Source organism: Podarcis bocagei, assembly GCF_964188305.1.
Source record: "Podarcis bocagei genome assembly, chromosome: 10".
Lineage (NCBI taxonomy): Eukaryota > Metazoa > Chordata > Lepidosauria > Squamata > Lacertidae > Podarcis > Podarcis bocagei.
This window is the reverse complement of record NC_138135.1, coordinates 33,550,339-33,564,576: the sequence shown is the minus strand read 5'-3', so window position 1 is coordinate 33,564,576 and position 14,238 is coordinate 33,550,339. Positions and strand designations below refer to the sequence as shown.

At 43.4% G+C, this 14,238-nt stretch overlaps 1 protein-coding gene across 6 annotated transcripts in view; it reads right to left on the bottom strand.

Annotated features, from left to right (window-relative positions):
* CACNA1I (calcium voltage-gated channel subunit alpha1 I) overlaps positions 1 to 14,238 on the bottom strand; it is a 396,955-nt gene that overhangs the window by 140,659 nt on the left and 242,058 nt on the right. For all 6 annotated transcript variants that reach the window (XM_081210856.1, XM_081210855.1, XM_081210857.1 and 3 more), the window contains 2 exons: positions 7,871 to 7,983; positions 6,725 to 6,858 (listed from right to left, as the gene is read on the bottom strand). In XM_081210856.1, the coding sequence (XP_081066982.1) occupies positions 6,725 to 6,858; positions 7,871 to 7,983 (247 nt within the window). The remainder of the gene's footprint in view (positions 1 to 6,724; positions 6,859 to 7,870; positions 7,984 to 14,238) is intronic.

Below are 14,238 nucleotides of genomic sequence, written 5' to 3'. Positions count from 1 at the left end.
GGAGCTGTCTGATTTCTTAAGGGAAACGGCAAAGAAGGAAAATATTGATTTAGGGCCTTTTATTTTAAAATTCACTCCATAAGCCAGGAAGGGGGGGGAAGACATAATAAAGTTCTAGTGATGTCAATTCTCTTTGCCATGGCAACTGTACATTTTTAGTGACAGCGGAGTCTTCCTCCTGAAGCTGCTAAACTGCATGGGGAGTGGAGGCGAGAAGGGCAAGGAACAGACAGTGGGATTTATTTAGGTAAAACTGTAACTCTTAAAATCTGCAGGAGAGAGAAGACGAGGAAGATAGCTGAGTAAACAAAATAGGCATATCTGCTCTTATGGATGTAGCCAGGAGGGTTGTTTTATATATTTTAGTTTAGATTTATAGCTTGACCTAACTTAAGAGCTTAGAGCATGTTGCAGTGGAGCACTATCCACAAATGACTGGTTTTGTTGTTATGCCTCATTTTCATACAGGGTGTGATCCCCACAGACAGAGATATTGCAGCTATCTACTGTTCTGTAGCCTCTTCTCAAAAGAGAACATGCTGCCTCTCTTTTCAGTCCCACCCACCCAAAGTAAACTTGGGAATTCAAAGGTAATGGTTGAAACTTTGGAGTTTGACTTTCGAAACGCCAAGGTAATTTCACACCAAACATTCACCTTTCTGTCTCTCTTTTCTGAGAATGCTATAAAGAGAGTCATAGATTTCTAAAGGGACCACGAGGGCCATTTAGTCCAACCCCCTGCAATGCAGGAATTTTTTTGCCCAACGTGGGGCTTGAACCCACAACTCTGCGATTAAGAGTCTTGCGCTCTACTGAGATACCCTGCCTGTGGGAGGGTGGGGGTGTTTTAGGCTGATTGCTTCCGAGGAGTGCTTTGCAGCATGGATCCTAAACGTCAGGTTGCCAGCATTTCCTTCCACTCCAATATTTGTTTATCATTTGCTGCTTACGTTTACATACCACCTTTCTGACGAGGCACCAGAGGTGGCTTACATTTTTAAATGTTAATGGAAAACGTATGGCACAAAATATTATTGGGCTGACTTCAGGAGCTGATGGAACAAGATCTTGCCAATATCTTCTTATATATCTGATCCGTGGCTGTGGATGTCATTTACTGCTGCTGTTTGCATATGACTGATGCAATCAGATCAGCAGGGCCAATTGTGTGGCTCTGTCCCTCATGATCAGCACCCACCCTTTCAATCATGTAGGAAAGAGCAACATTCATGGACCCCATCAGAAACTTAGCACCCTATAGCCATGTGGGAGTGCTCCACGAGGAAATAGCTCCCACCAGTCATAGAATCATAGAATTGTAGAGTTGGAAAGTATCACAAGGGTCATCTGCTCCAATCACCCTGCAATGCAGAAATCTTTTGCCCAATGTGGGGCTCCAATGACATTAAGAGTCTCATGCTCTACCAACTGAGCTATCCTGACTTGAACTGTAGGGGAAATGACTATCGTTCTTTGGTAGACTTCTGAAAACAGTATCTAATGGGGCACGTCACAAAAGGAACGGGTCCAGATCTCCTCTGGCCTCTTGTAAGTCAAGCACTAGCACACAGGCTATCATAGCTACATGTGAAGGAGGCCTACCTTATGAGGAATGTGGTGGAAAGGGAAATTGGTATGAGCTGTTTGCTAGGAAGCAGGAATGAGCCAGAATGCAGTTAAAGAGATGGAGAAAGATTAGAGCCCCAAGTGAGGGATCTTTAGGACAAGTTCACTGAGATAGTCATTCTAGATGTGGGGTAAAGTTAGCTTGAATTTGACTACATGAGATCTAATTCTGGCTTCATGACATTAAGGTTGTGCAGCAGGTTTTAACATCTGTTTTGTGAAATACGAGCCACATTTTTTACCATTAATCTCTGGTATATCTCTATAAAGATAGCTGCATTAAAGGTTGCCTTCCACTTTGGGATTTGAAACTAAGTCACAACTAGCATGGCAGGCTCACTTGGAGCTGGTTCAAATATGGGGATCAAGTTTGAGTTAGCTTCCAGTGTTTGTATCTGTTGTAGGTTAAAGACATAGGATTGCAGCCCTACACCTACACACACACACACACACACACACACACACACACACACACACCAATGGAAATTTATGCATAGGCTCTGTTGGGTCTGCTTATTAGTGTATCCCAAGTCAATGTGGGCTTGTGCATTCACGCTACTGCTTCACTCTGCAATTAGGAAATCTGGAACCACCTTGGCTCCCACCTCCCACCCTTCCCTACCTCTGGAGTTAATCCTGCCTTCACTGTAATTAAGGGGAACATCAGCATCAATATTAACGGCGGTTTATGCAATCCTAGGTCCAATTAATCCAGGATACATTTCCCTCCAATGTGATAAGATTCAGATTGTTCTGAGTTAACTTTTGTTTATTATAAATGGTTATCAGTTCATTGGCAGAATCACAAGCAACAGAAGACAGTTCCAAGGTACCATTCAGAAGCAATGGCTTTTGGAGTCATTTTGGTAGGTGCACACGTCATGTGGACTTCCTTCCATCTGCTCATTAGACCCCCCATCATGGCACAGGCTCTTGCTGTGAACAATTTTTGCCTCAGTTCTCTACAGCAAAAGTGTTTTTTTTTAAACAAAAAACAAAAAAGGCACCCATACATATATTACTTTGCCATATATGTTATTTAAATATTAATTCATATATAATTGGTGCTGTCCCAAGAGATGCCTCATTGCTTTTCTGTTTTCTGAAGTGTTGTTTGTTGATTTTGAGCAAGTTGTTTGCTGCTAGACACAGACTAAGTGCACAAAAGCTGCAATCCTAGCCATGTTTACTCACAAGAAAGTGCCACCGAATTCAATGAGCCTTACTCTGAGGTAAAATGGGTTAGGAATGCTTCTTACTGTGAATATTAAAAACCAATGGAATGCATCATTCATTATTGCTCTTTTCAGATGGAAATTAGCTTGGGCCATTATATTTCAGCAGACACACAAACATACGCACACATGGCTATTTTCTGAATAGAATATGTTTTTATGAAATAAAGTGCTGCATTTTTTTTTTAAAAAAAGGATTTATATGCAATTAAGTGGCAAGAGTAATTCATACAATACAGGACACAATGTGCAAATATCAGCAGGGTGCTAAACTGGCCCTGCCTGGTGCCAGAGTGAGGGAAACAAGACTGGATGCGAGTTTATACTGAAATGTGAAATTAAGTTAGTGAGATAGGCTGCAATCCTAACCCCATTTACCTGGCAATAAGCCCCACTGAATTCAATGACACTTACTTCTAAGTAGACATGGTGAGAATTGCAGCTATAGATGACTTTGTGCTGAGCCATTAACCACTTTATTAACTTTGTCCTTATGGTGTCACAGGACTCTTAGTCGTTTTTGCTCCGGGAGACTAACAGTGTGACCCCTCTTGAAAGTCATTAATTTTGAAAGAAAACACACAGGGAAGGTAAATGAATTGTTGGTGGCTGAGCTATGCGCGTCTGTTGCATGCCACAATGTACATTAACAAATGTAAAGTTTCACATCAGTAGCCATTGAAATGGGGGAAAGACTCTTGCAAAACAAGCAAATTGCTGTGAAATGGAGAAGACCAAATGGAAATGGAAATGAATGGTGGAACATTATTTTCCTAATGTTCACTGGATATTTTCATGTATGCACAGGAATACTAAATGCTGTGTTAACATGGACTGAGAAATAACGGAATGGATGCTGAAAGGAAGGAAGGAAGGAAGGAAGGAAGGAAGGAAGGAAGGAAGGAAGGAAGGAAGGAAAGATCTGTAGTGGAGGAAAATGGGATTTCTCCCAACACACCTGTGTGGCTTGCTTCTAGTACTTGAACATAGGAGCTTTCATAGTGGTGTAGCAATACAACTGCTATCACATTTGCAAAGTTAAGCAAGGTCCAGTATGCTTTCAAATTGGATGGGGGACCGTGTATTGAGATTCCTGTGTTGCGCAGGGGGTTGGACTGGGTTTCTTCCAATTCTACAATTCTTCCTGCCTACATAGTCATTTTTGGTCACACATTTTTAAATATCACCATGAAATGAGTGAAATGCATTCTGAAGCTTTTGTTTTAGTCCATATGGTCACGTCAATGCAATGTCTAGCATCAGTGTTGGCTGCCGTGTCTGCTCAGGAAGTTGTGTGCCGGCCCTTGATTGTGCAGCATAACCTTTCCCAGCATATGTTCTCCTATCACTGGGATGGCATAGCAATATGCAAGCTGACCAGGGCACATGGGCACACCGAGCCCATTGTACAGTTGCAGGCTCATCTGCATAGATTTCATTCGGATGAAGTTGAGGGCCTTTGGATGTTGAACTGCTTGTTGGAACAAGGCTGTGAGATAGTGCTTGACTGAATATGTTGAGCAGGCAGGCGCTGTTGGGGAAAACGAATTCCTAACAACAGATGGTATTTATATCAAACGTCTTTCTGGAGCTGGCATAAGAGGCTGAACGGCATTTTGGGGTACAGCTAGATTTAGCTGCTCCTAGTCTTTTGGGATTCATTGACTTCTGACTGGGCCAACTGCTTGCCTTGTCCCCCCCCCATGGATTAGGTAAAGGTAAACGGACCCCTGACCATTAGGTCCAGTCCATTAGGTCTACTCTGGGGTTGCGGCAATCATCTCGCTTTATTGGCCGAGGGAGCCGGTATACAGCTTCTGGGTCATGTGGCCAGCATGACAAAGCTGCTTCTGGCGAACCAGAGCAGCACGCGAAAACACCGTTTACCTTCCCGCAGGAGCGGTTCCTATTTATCTACTTGCACTTTGACGTGCTAGGTTGGCAGGAGCTGGGACCAAGAAACGGGAGCTCACCCCGTCGCGGGGATTCGAACCGCCGACCTTCTGGTCGGCAAGTCCTAGGCTCTGTGGTTTAACCCACAGCGCCACCCGGGTCCCTCTGCCACCCAGGTCCCTCTGGATTACCTGTAGATTATTTGGCAGGTATTAAGGATCCAGAAATCAATTCTGAATACCTTCAAGAGGGTATGAGTTTTAAACTGAAATATACATTTTGCGTTTTGTGTGTCTTTTTTTCCTTTTTCCTTTTTTTGCATTACTTGCTTCAAGAGCAAAAGACGGCCATAGATACAAGCTGTGTTTCCTTATGTGGGGGTGGGGGGTCCAGAGTAGACATGGACCATAAGGGCCCTGCTGGATGAGACCAAAGGCCACCTAAGTCCAGCGTTGTCTTTCCCATAGTGGCAAATCAGAGGTATCCAGGAAGCCTGCAGGCAGGACAGAAAGGTGATGGCCCCTTCCTATTTTCATCCTCTGGCAGCTGGGACTCAGTAGCACACATCCTCTGCAGCTGCAGGCTATGTATTGCCATCATTACCAGCAGTCAGACTCCTCCTCTATGAACTCACCTAATGATCCCTTTTTAAATACATCTTTCAAAGTCCCAGACTTTCAATTGCAAGGAGGTTATAACCCAGACGTTTGCTCACTCTTGGTTCAGTATGATGGGGAATATTATCTGCTCACGTGCAGAAATGGCCGGCTTTGGGCTTAGGACCGGTGTGTCTCTCAAAGGGGAAAACAATTTCTCATTTGCACATGCCACTTAATTTGACTGTATGACATTTGAAATTGGCCAGCGCTGAAGATTGCGGCTGGACTAAACGGCGAGGACAACAGAAGCTGCTAGACGGCAATAAAGCACCGAGGCTGATTTAAAATAAGCCAGGTGGCTGGCAATGCTGTGCTGACTCACTAGGCTGAATACAAGCAAATAAATGCTGCAACCATTCAGGCAAAGGGCCTGCTGTCTGCTCAGGTTTGAACCCACTGCCAGTTCAGCCAGTGAGTTGCGGATACAGGTGATAGATGATTATTCTCAATGGTGAGGGGGGAAAGCGTTTCTATGCGTGCTTACAGGATGGAGACGGAAGTCTGGTCCTCGGAGCAACAATGCTCTCCCCTTCATATAGCCCATTTTATAAAGGAAACTATTCTGCAAACCTGCGCCCACCAACGCAGGCAGTGAATTCTCGCCAACCATTTGACTAGCAAATCCTTACGGGCCCCTTGCTCAGGGTGGAATGAGACACGTGAAGTGGAAACTAGCACTTTACTATAGCAACTTGGCTGTTAAAAACACTCAAATGTCAACATGTCCCTGAGGTGTGCTTAGGTGGGCCAATAGGATGCAAAGGCAGAAGCACAATGTTTTGGGTTTGGTTTTTTTTATGAAGATGCTCTGAATGCCAACACTGTAAAAAAAACCGACACCGATTTGATCAAGGAGATTCTTCTCTGTTCCCACCTGCCTTACTTCCGTGCCTTATATTTTACAGCAAGTGCCCATAATTATGCCCAGAGGGGAGCCATATATTACAGGGATCTCTGTGGGGAGTACATGTGTTTCTGTCTCTTCTGTAAGCACAGACTTATTGCATTTCCCCCCACAACACATATCCATCTTTTACAGAGAGCTGGCCATATGGTATCAGGGCAGGACAGAGTTGAGTGAACCTACCACCCAGCTCCAGACAGGCTATTCTCCTGGATGCAGCCTATTTACATAGAACTCAAGAGGAGCAATGAGACCACAGACTGAAGTATATGAGATTCAAATCTATATTCATACTTGGCTTGGCCCTGCACTGTGTTCAAAGCACGCTGATAGATAGTGCTCAGTTCCCATATTGACAGCTTTTATCCAACGGTTCTCAGAATTTCAAAAAGAAGGCAGGAACTTACCCAGCCATAACAATGAAGAAATCCAGCCGGTTCCAAGTGTCTCCAAGGTAGCATTTCTTGCCAAAGATCCCCAAGGCCACCATTTTAAAAACCATCTCCATAGCAAAGAAAATGAAGATGAAGTCGTCAAAAACCTGAAAGACCCATAAGAATAAGTGAGGTGGGTTTCAACTTGTCTCCACGGCTATTTTCCCTCTACCTTATACTTGACAACATTTTGAGCAAGTCTTAATTTCAATACTCAGAACAAACTGTCAGGTGCTGGTGTGGTTGCTCGAGAGCAAACAGGCAAGACTCCAACCTGTCTTTATTATTAGTGAAAACTATTTACAGTGAAGAGCGTCGCAAGTTCATGTCTGGCTCACTCGCTAGCAGAATCTGGGAGTGGGTGGTCCTTATGCCTCCTCCAGGATAACAGTCGCATGACCCCCAACCTTCTCCTCCCTTCCCTGCGCCTAAACTTACTGTGCAGCATGGGCGCTGGCAAAGGGGTACTTCTCTCCCCTCCGGTTTGCTCAGGCTCAGTGTTGAGGCTCTCCCTAGCATCCCCTGCTCCCACCACTTCCTCTCCACTGGAGATGGGGCTTCCCTCCTCGCCAGAGGAGGAACTGCTTCGCAAGATTTTCAGAGGTTCCCTATAACACAACTGCCCTTCCACCTCCCAGCTCTGAGCTGATGGCAGTTCCCTGACATAAACATACACTGACATAACATTATTCTACACGGTATTTGGGATGTTTCATTGTTGTAAATGGCAGCAGTCGCTTCTTGTAGCAGCAATGTGGTCTAGTCTTGCATTGGAAAGCACAAAAGCAGATGTGCTGGTTCAGACAGAGAAGCCAGAAGTATTGCCAAGGCAGACAAGGAAGAGGGTGGCTCTTTCCTCCCCTCCTTCTGTTGTAGGGGAGAAGGGAAGACACAGCAGTGTTGCCTGTGTTAATTGTGTACAGGGCAAAGGAAGGGAGATGGTAGAAGCCCACAGGAAGGTCCTGTGATAAACCAGGCTCCTAAGTTTTGAGAACAAAGGGCTCACCAATCTACTCTGAAGCAAGAGTGGCTTGGCAGTCTGAGAAACCCCAAGCGGGTGGGTTAGAGGGGGCAACATGGTAGTTCACCTACTGCCATTATGGAGAAGGAGTTACTTACCTGCAAAATTTTACATCTGTTGGAGAGGCAGTCCATATCATCACAAGGCTGGTACATCCCAAGGGTCACACAATTCAGTAGGATCACCATCATACTGACAAACTCAAACCAAGTGGGAGGAAGAAATAAAGTCAAGGAAAAACACTCAGCCACAAAGAGTGCAACCAAGTCAAAGTTCTGGCAGAACAAAAGCATTTAAAACACACACACAAATCCCATATGCAACAAAAACAAATCCCTTAAACACCTCACTTCAGGCTATGCAGCGGGTACACCACCAGACCAAAGGGGCTTCATACAAATTATACATCAGGTGGTAAATCTGTTCCTGAGTAAAACCACTTCAGGTTGCTGATGGAGGAAGGAGGAAATCATATGGAGTAAAGCTAAGTCCTGTATGAATGTAAATCTGAATGCAATATTCAACATGAAAAAACGCAAACATCAATTTTTAAGCGTCTGATAAATCCTTTTAAAACCAGATATAATAAACATATTTTTATGACATTCTGCATGCATAGGCTGGAAAGAACACCAGAACAGTAGGTTTATATGAGGAGGATTCTTTCTTTTCCCTTTTTGTAGCATCAATTTATTTTCTTTCCATCTCGCCCATTAAGAAAACTCAATAAACAACCCTCCCCCCGCCCCACAAATGACAAAATATATTATAACTTACAGTTACAATTCTCCTCACATCTATTATGGTTCACTTAGCATCAAATAACATCAACCAAAAGCAGTATCATTCAACGCACTTGGTACAAACATATAAACCCTCTTCATGCATTGGCAGACAAGCAGGGTTGTGTGTTAACACCCCATGCCAACCACTTCCATGGGTTGAGGCCACGTCTGCAGCTAAGGAGTCTGCCAAATGTATGTAGGTTTCAGCTCATGGGAACAGCCTATGTGAATTTGGCAGGTTGTCCTGCAGCTGACATGCCTTCAACTTGTGAGCAGCCTTGGAGAGGGTCAGGGCGAATGTGCATAGTGCTGCTCTCCTCCCTTGAGTGATCATTGCAATGAGTTTGACAGCGCCTGAAGAGGGCCAAGTTCAGAGGTTCTGCTTCCAAACAATATTATTAATTGCCTTCCACATACATACAAGGCGAAGTACAAAATATGATAAAACAGCTAAAGACCAGTTTAAAACAGCATGGAAAATAACAGCAAATTAATGTTAAAAACAACACAAAGTAGACACCCATGGCAGTGACACATTCATTCAATTGGGAAAGCTTGTTGGAAACAAATATGTCATCTGTTGTTTCTGGAAAGTGCAGATACCGGACACCTGTTGTATCTCAACAGAAATGCTATTCCACAGGAAAGGGCCAGCCACACTAAAAGCCCTGCTCTGAGTTACTGCACTGCAGTAAAACAATTGGATTTCTGCCTCCTGTGTTGACTTGTAATTTGGTGAATTAATCCATCCATTATCAATACATCCCAATGTTTTGAGCCCTGTCCCCTTCTATTGGCGTTTCCATTTTTGTGAAATATTTTTATTTCTTAAGAACTGCTGGATCAGAGCAAAGGCTCATCTAATCAAGCATCATGTTTTCCACAGTAGCCAACCAGATATCTCTGGGAAGTCTACAAGCAGGGCATGAGCGCAACAGCTCTCTCTCCTGCCGTTGCTCCCCAGCAAACAGTCTTCAGAGGCATACTGCTTCTGATCCTGGAGGTCATCCTGACTAGTGGCCATAGGTAGCCTTAACCTGAATTTGAATAATTCTCTTTTAAAGCTGTCCAAGTTGGCAACAACCATTACCACAAATTCCATTCTTAAGGAAATCAGCCCTGAGTGCTCACTGGAAGGACAGATCGTGAAGCTGAGGCTCCAATACTTTGGCCACCTCATGAGAAGAGAAGACTCCCTGAAAAAGACCCTGATGTTGGGAAAGATGGAGGGCACATGGAGAAGGGGACGACAGAGGACGAGATGGTTGGACAGTGTTACCAGCAAAGCTACCAGCATGAATTTGACCAAACTGCGGGAGGTAGTGGAAGACAGGAGTGCCTGGTGTCCATGGGGTCACGAAGAGTCGGACACGACTAAAAGACTAAACAACAACATTACCACAAATTGTGGTGGCAAGTTCCATAGTTTAACCATGTGTTGCTTAAAGAAACACTTATTTTTTGTCTATCCTGAATCCCCCATCATTCAGCTTCACAGGATGCCCTTGGGTTTCTGTTTGATGATAATAATATTAATAATAATGAAATTTTATCTGTATCTTTCTCCATACCATGCCATCTTCATCTCCATACCACAATTACTTGCCTTTCTCCCCAAAACTCTTCCCCCATAGGGGAGTTGCTTCAGACCCTTAGGCATTTTGATTGCCCTTTTTTTCATCCAAAATTCTGTAAATCATTTCTCAGCAGCAAATAAGGAAGAAGTGCCTGCTTGAGGTGTATGTCCACACTGAAGCAATAGATTGAAGAAATTAGAGAGGAAAGTTTGGTTTGGAGGAATTGTCTATCCTACAGTGGAGGCCAATGAAAACTAGATTGCTTTCAAATGAGTCTTCTCTTCCTCTCTCTCACAAGAAATTAGGGATACTAATTTCTTCCAATTGCCACACTGGAAGGAACAGAACACTGGTTCATCTAAACCGTTATTTTGCTCCCAACAGTGACCAAAGCTGGATGTAACTTCCATAATGGGCTTAATTATGCTACACTTTAACTAGGGGGAAAATATGTTTCTTTACCCCAGCTGGTAATCAGTAAACATCCTAAACCATGAGGATTGATAGCCCTTGTAATTGTTTTCCTAGCTGCTGCATGTTGCCCTGGCAGATGCTTATCAGACTAAATGGCAAAACATTCATTTCTGGAGGCTCATACCAGGATAATGCCTAATAATCAATAGCCAGAGACTCGGAGTCATTTTATTGTAGTTTTCTGATAGTCCCCCCACCCAAAATGACTTTGCAGATTTCACTATATGCCACTTCTCTTTGTGTATTATGAAGCACTGGAAACACACAAAAGCATGGATTATTATTTACACTCCTTTTTATTCTATATAATCCTGCACTGATTTTCCCCCTTCCCAGACTGAACTATCCTAAATCCAGATTTACATTTCTGCTAAAAGTTTTCTAAATTGCTGTTGCACTGGCAAGCAGCCCTAAATTCAATGAAAGTGCTTTAATGCCCTTTGTTTTGTAGCTTATACATTTAAATTTCATTTAAATGAGAATAAAGCCCCTATTATTCCTCCTTGTAAAGAGCTACCGAAACCCATGAATATTACAATCAACATCTATACAGATAAAAGGAGACCGGGTTTTACTAGAATGCACAGTTTTGAGGAAGATTTAAGATACGCTGCAGTCTGTTGCTTAGTGGGAATAGCAAATAGGCTGAGAAAGATATAAGGAGAAGCAAGTAGAGAAATGCAACTTGATAGTTCATTCCTGAATGCATTTACTTACCTGCTTCCTTCCAAACAGAGGTGCTTGCAGGCTTATGTCCTAATCTTAAAGTGGTAAAGGATGCACATGATACTGAATCTAATGGGACTGAATTTCATGTAACTGCCCTGATTCAGTTTAAGACCATGAACGCAGAAAAGCAAACACCCTTAGCATATCTCTGATTGGATGTGGCATTGCACTGATCATTGGTTTGGAGAAATTGGGAAGGCTGAATCCAGACCACTGCTGCCCTTTGTCTTCTTCCCAAACACATCAAGAAAGGTTTTAAGTCTGGGAAAATGCATGTGCAACAGCCCAATAAAAAGGTAAAGTTAAAAGGTAAAGTACCCCTGGACAGTTAAGTCCAGGCAAAGACAACTATGGGATGCGGCGCTCATCTCGCTTCAGGCCAAGGGAGCCAGCGTTTGTCCACAGACAGCTTTCTGGGTCATGTGGCCAGCAGGACTAAACAGTGGCTGCCATTTAGCTTCCCACGACAGCAGTACCTATTTATCTACTTGCACTGGTGTGCTTTCAAACTGCCAGGTTCGCAGAAGCTGGGAAAGAGCAACAGGAACTCACTCCATCGCGCAGATTCAAACCGCCGACCTTCTGATCAACAAGTCCAAGAAGGTCAGTGGTTTAGACCACAGTGCCACCCGCTCCCGCACATGTATGTATAGTACTGGATTGAGTCTCCCACCCTAGTGATTTCCACAAACATACCCCATTTCTTTTGCCCATTTAAGTGATTGCTCTATTCAACACTATGGAGAAAGGAAAGGGCAGACACTTAGGGATGTTACCATGGCAGGGCAAAACCTGCCCCCTTAACTCTGGACATTGTGGGCAGGAGAGGAAATCCCATGGAGGAGTGCAGTTAAGATGCATCTCTGAGAAGAAGACTCACTGAGAGAGACTCTCCATAAGTTTTTGAAATATACAGCTCCATTTTTCCAATCTATATAAAGGGAATTGGGGACTTGCAGCTTATGTTCCAGAAAGTTCTACATTTCTCATATAAGGTCTATACATAATTTACAGTGTACCCTCTTAAGTTCTAAAATAAGCAACCGTAAAATGAGGAACTCCTTTCAACATAACTGTCCCGACATCTTGAATTCCTACTGGCATTGCAGAACAGGAACAGTTCCAGTTTCCATCCACCAAAAGCTTGGAACAAACATATGTACGTTCCCTCAGGGAAGAGAAGCTGGTAGCGGAACCTGATCTGCCTTGGCTTCGGTTTTTGTCCAGGAATGTTTCAGCAGCCAAACTCAATAGTCCTCTGCCCTGCATTTTGCTCCGGAGAGGCAGCAATACACTGTGTGCCAGTTCTCCTGTCTGTGTTAAATTGTTTGAAGATTGCAAAAAAGTATTCCAGACTATCACTTGGCAGTCTAATGATGCAGAATGGATACTTCAGTGGTGAAATGCACATAGATGACCAGGATAACATCGCTGTATCTTTATTTTAATTTATACCAAATATATAAACCTCAGGACAGATACATAACTACAAAATGAGTAACACAGGTTGGTCAGATCAGCAGGATCTTCTCAGCAGTTACTTAAGCAGCAGACACCATCTAACTTTGACAGTCACATGGAAGCATGAAGCCTTTTCCACAGTGCAATCCTGTGCATGTCTACTCAAAAGTAAGCTCCACTGATTTCAATGAGACTTTCTTTTTAAAAAATAGTGAGTAAACGGGTTGGAAACTCAAGTCGTGTGTGTAAATTTCCTTTTAAATGCTTCATCTGAGATGGAGAGAGTAGAAAGAGGCTATTCTCCTGCTTGTGGACTTCCAGGGCCACTTGGCTGGCCACTGTGAGAAACAAGATGCTAGACTAGATAGGCCAGCAAAGCTCTTCTCATATGCTAAGCCTCCATTTGCACAATACCTTGAAAGCATTATCATGCCACTTGAAACAGTCCTGGCTTCCATCAAAGAATCCTGGGAACTGTAGTTTGTTATGGGTCCTGGGAGTTGTTAGGAGATCCCTATTCCCCTCACAGAGATACAGTTCTAAGTATTTTAACAATCAATCCCTCTTCTCAAGTAACTTTGGGCATCGCTTTCTGTTCCACCCTGTGGTCGACACACACAGCTCTGTTTCCATTCTGCTGCCGTTGGGTTTCTGCCAAAAACTATGTTATTCATCTTGCTGTCTGCTGTGGTGAAATTACATAAATTAAGTAATGAATTACAGTCATTACATAAGTTACATTGCCGTTACATTATTCCACCCTATTCATTTCAGAGGAAACACAATGCGAATTTGGGCACAGAGACATAATCGATTATGTATCATTTTCAGACAGTGAAAACCAATTGTATTTGCTGGATCGATCTTAGTTCTGGACAATTTCCACTCCTGTTTTTGTCAGAATCCTCTGCTGTCCCTTTGGGGCAGTGGGTGACTTTCACACACACCCTTCAGTCTGTGGCACCACAGGCAAAATTTAGCATAAACTGAGTGAAAAGCCGTATCAGTCATGGAGGGGCTTAAATATTTATATGACCAATTCCAGCATGTCCAAAAGGAATGACAAGAGATAAAAGAAGTGAAGTGAGAAAAATAGAACTCTGTAAATCTCTCTCCATGTCCTATCCACCTACACACACACGGAATCAAGAGCATTCAGAAAGGGTTAATTATAACTATCTGCTTCCTTCAATGTGTCTCACCACTGTCAGCCACAGGGACTATCTCTAGTCACCACGGCAACAAACTTGAACCAGGTTTATAATCCTGCTTTTTGCTGTATCTCATTCTCCACCCCTTTCTATTTCTCTTCCCCCTCGCCACCCCCAAACCCTCTCCTGTATCTAAGCGTGTAATTAATTTCAACTTCTGACAAAGCCGGTATTCAAAATCCACATCATTCAGTCAGAAGTTTCATTACTAATTAACTTTCCTCAGTTC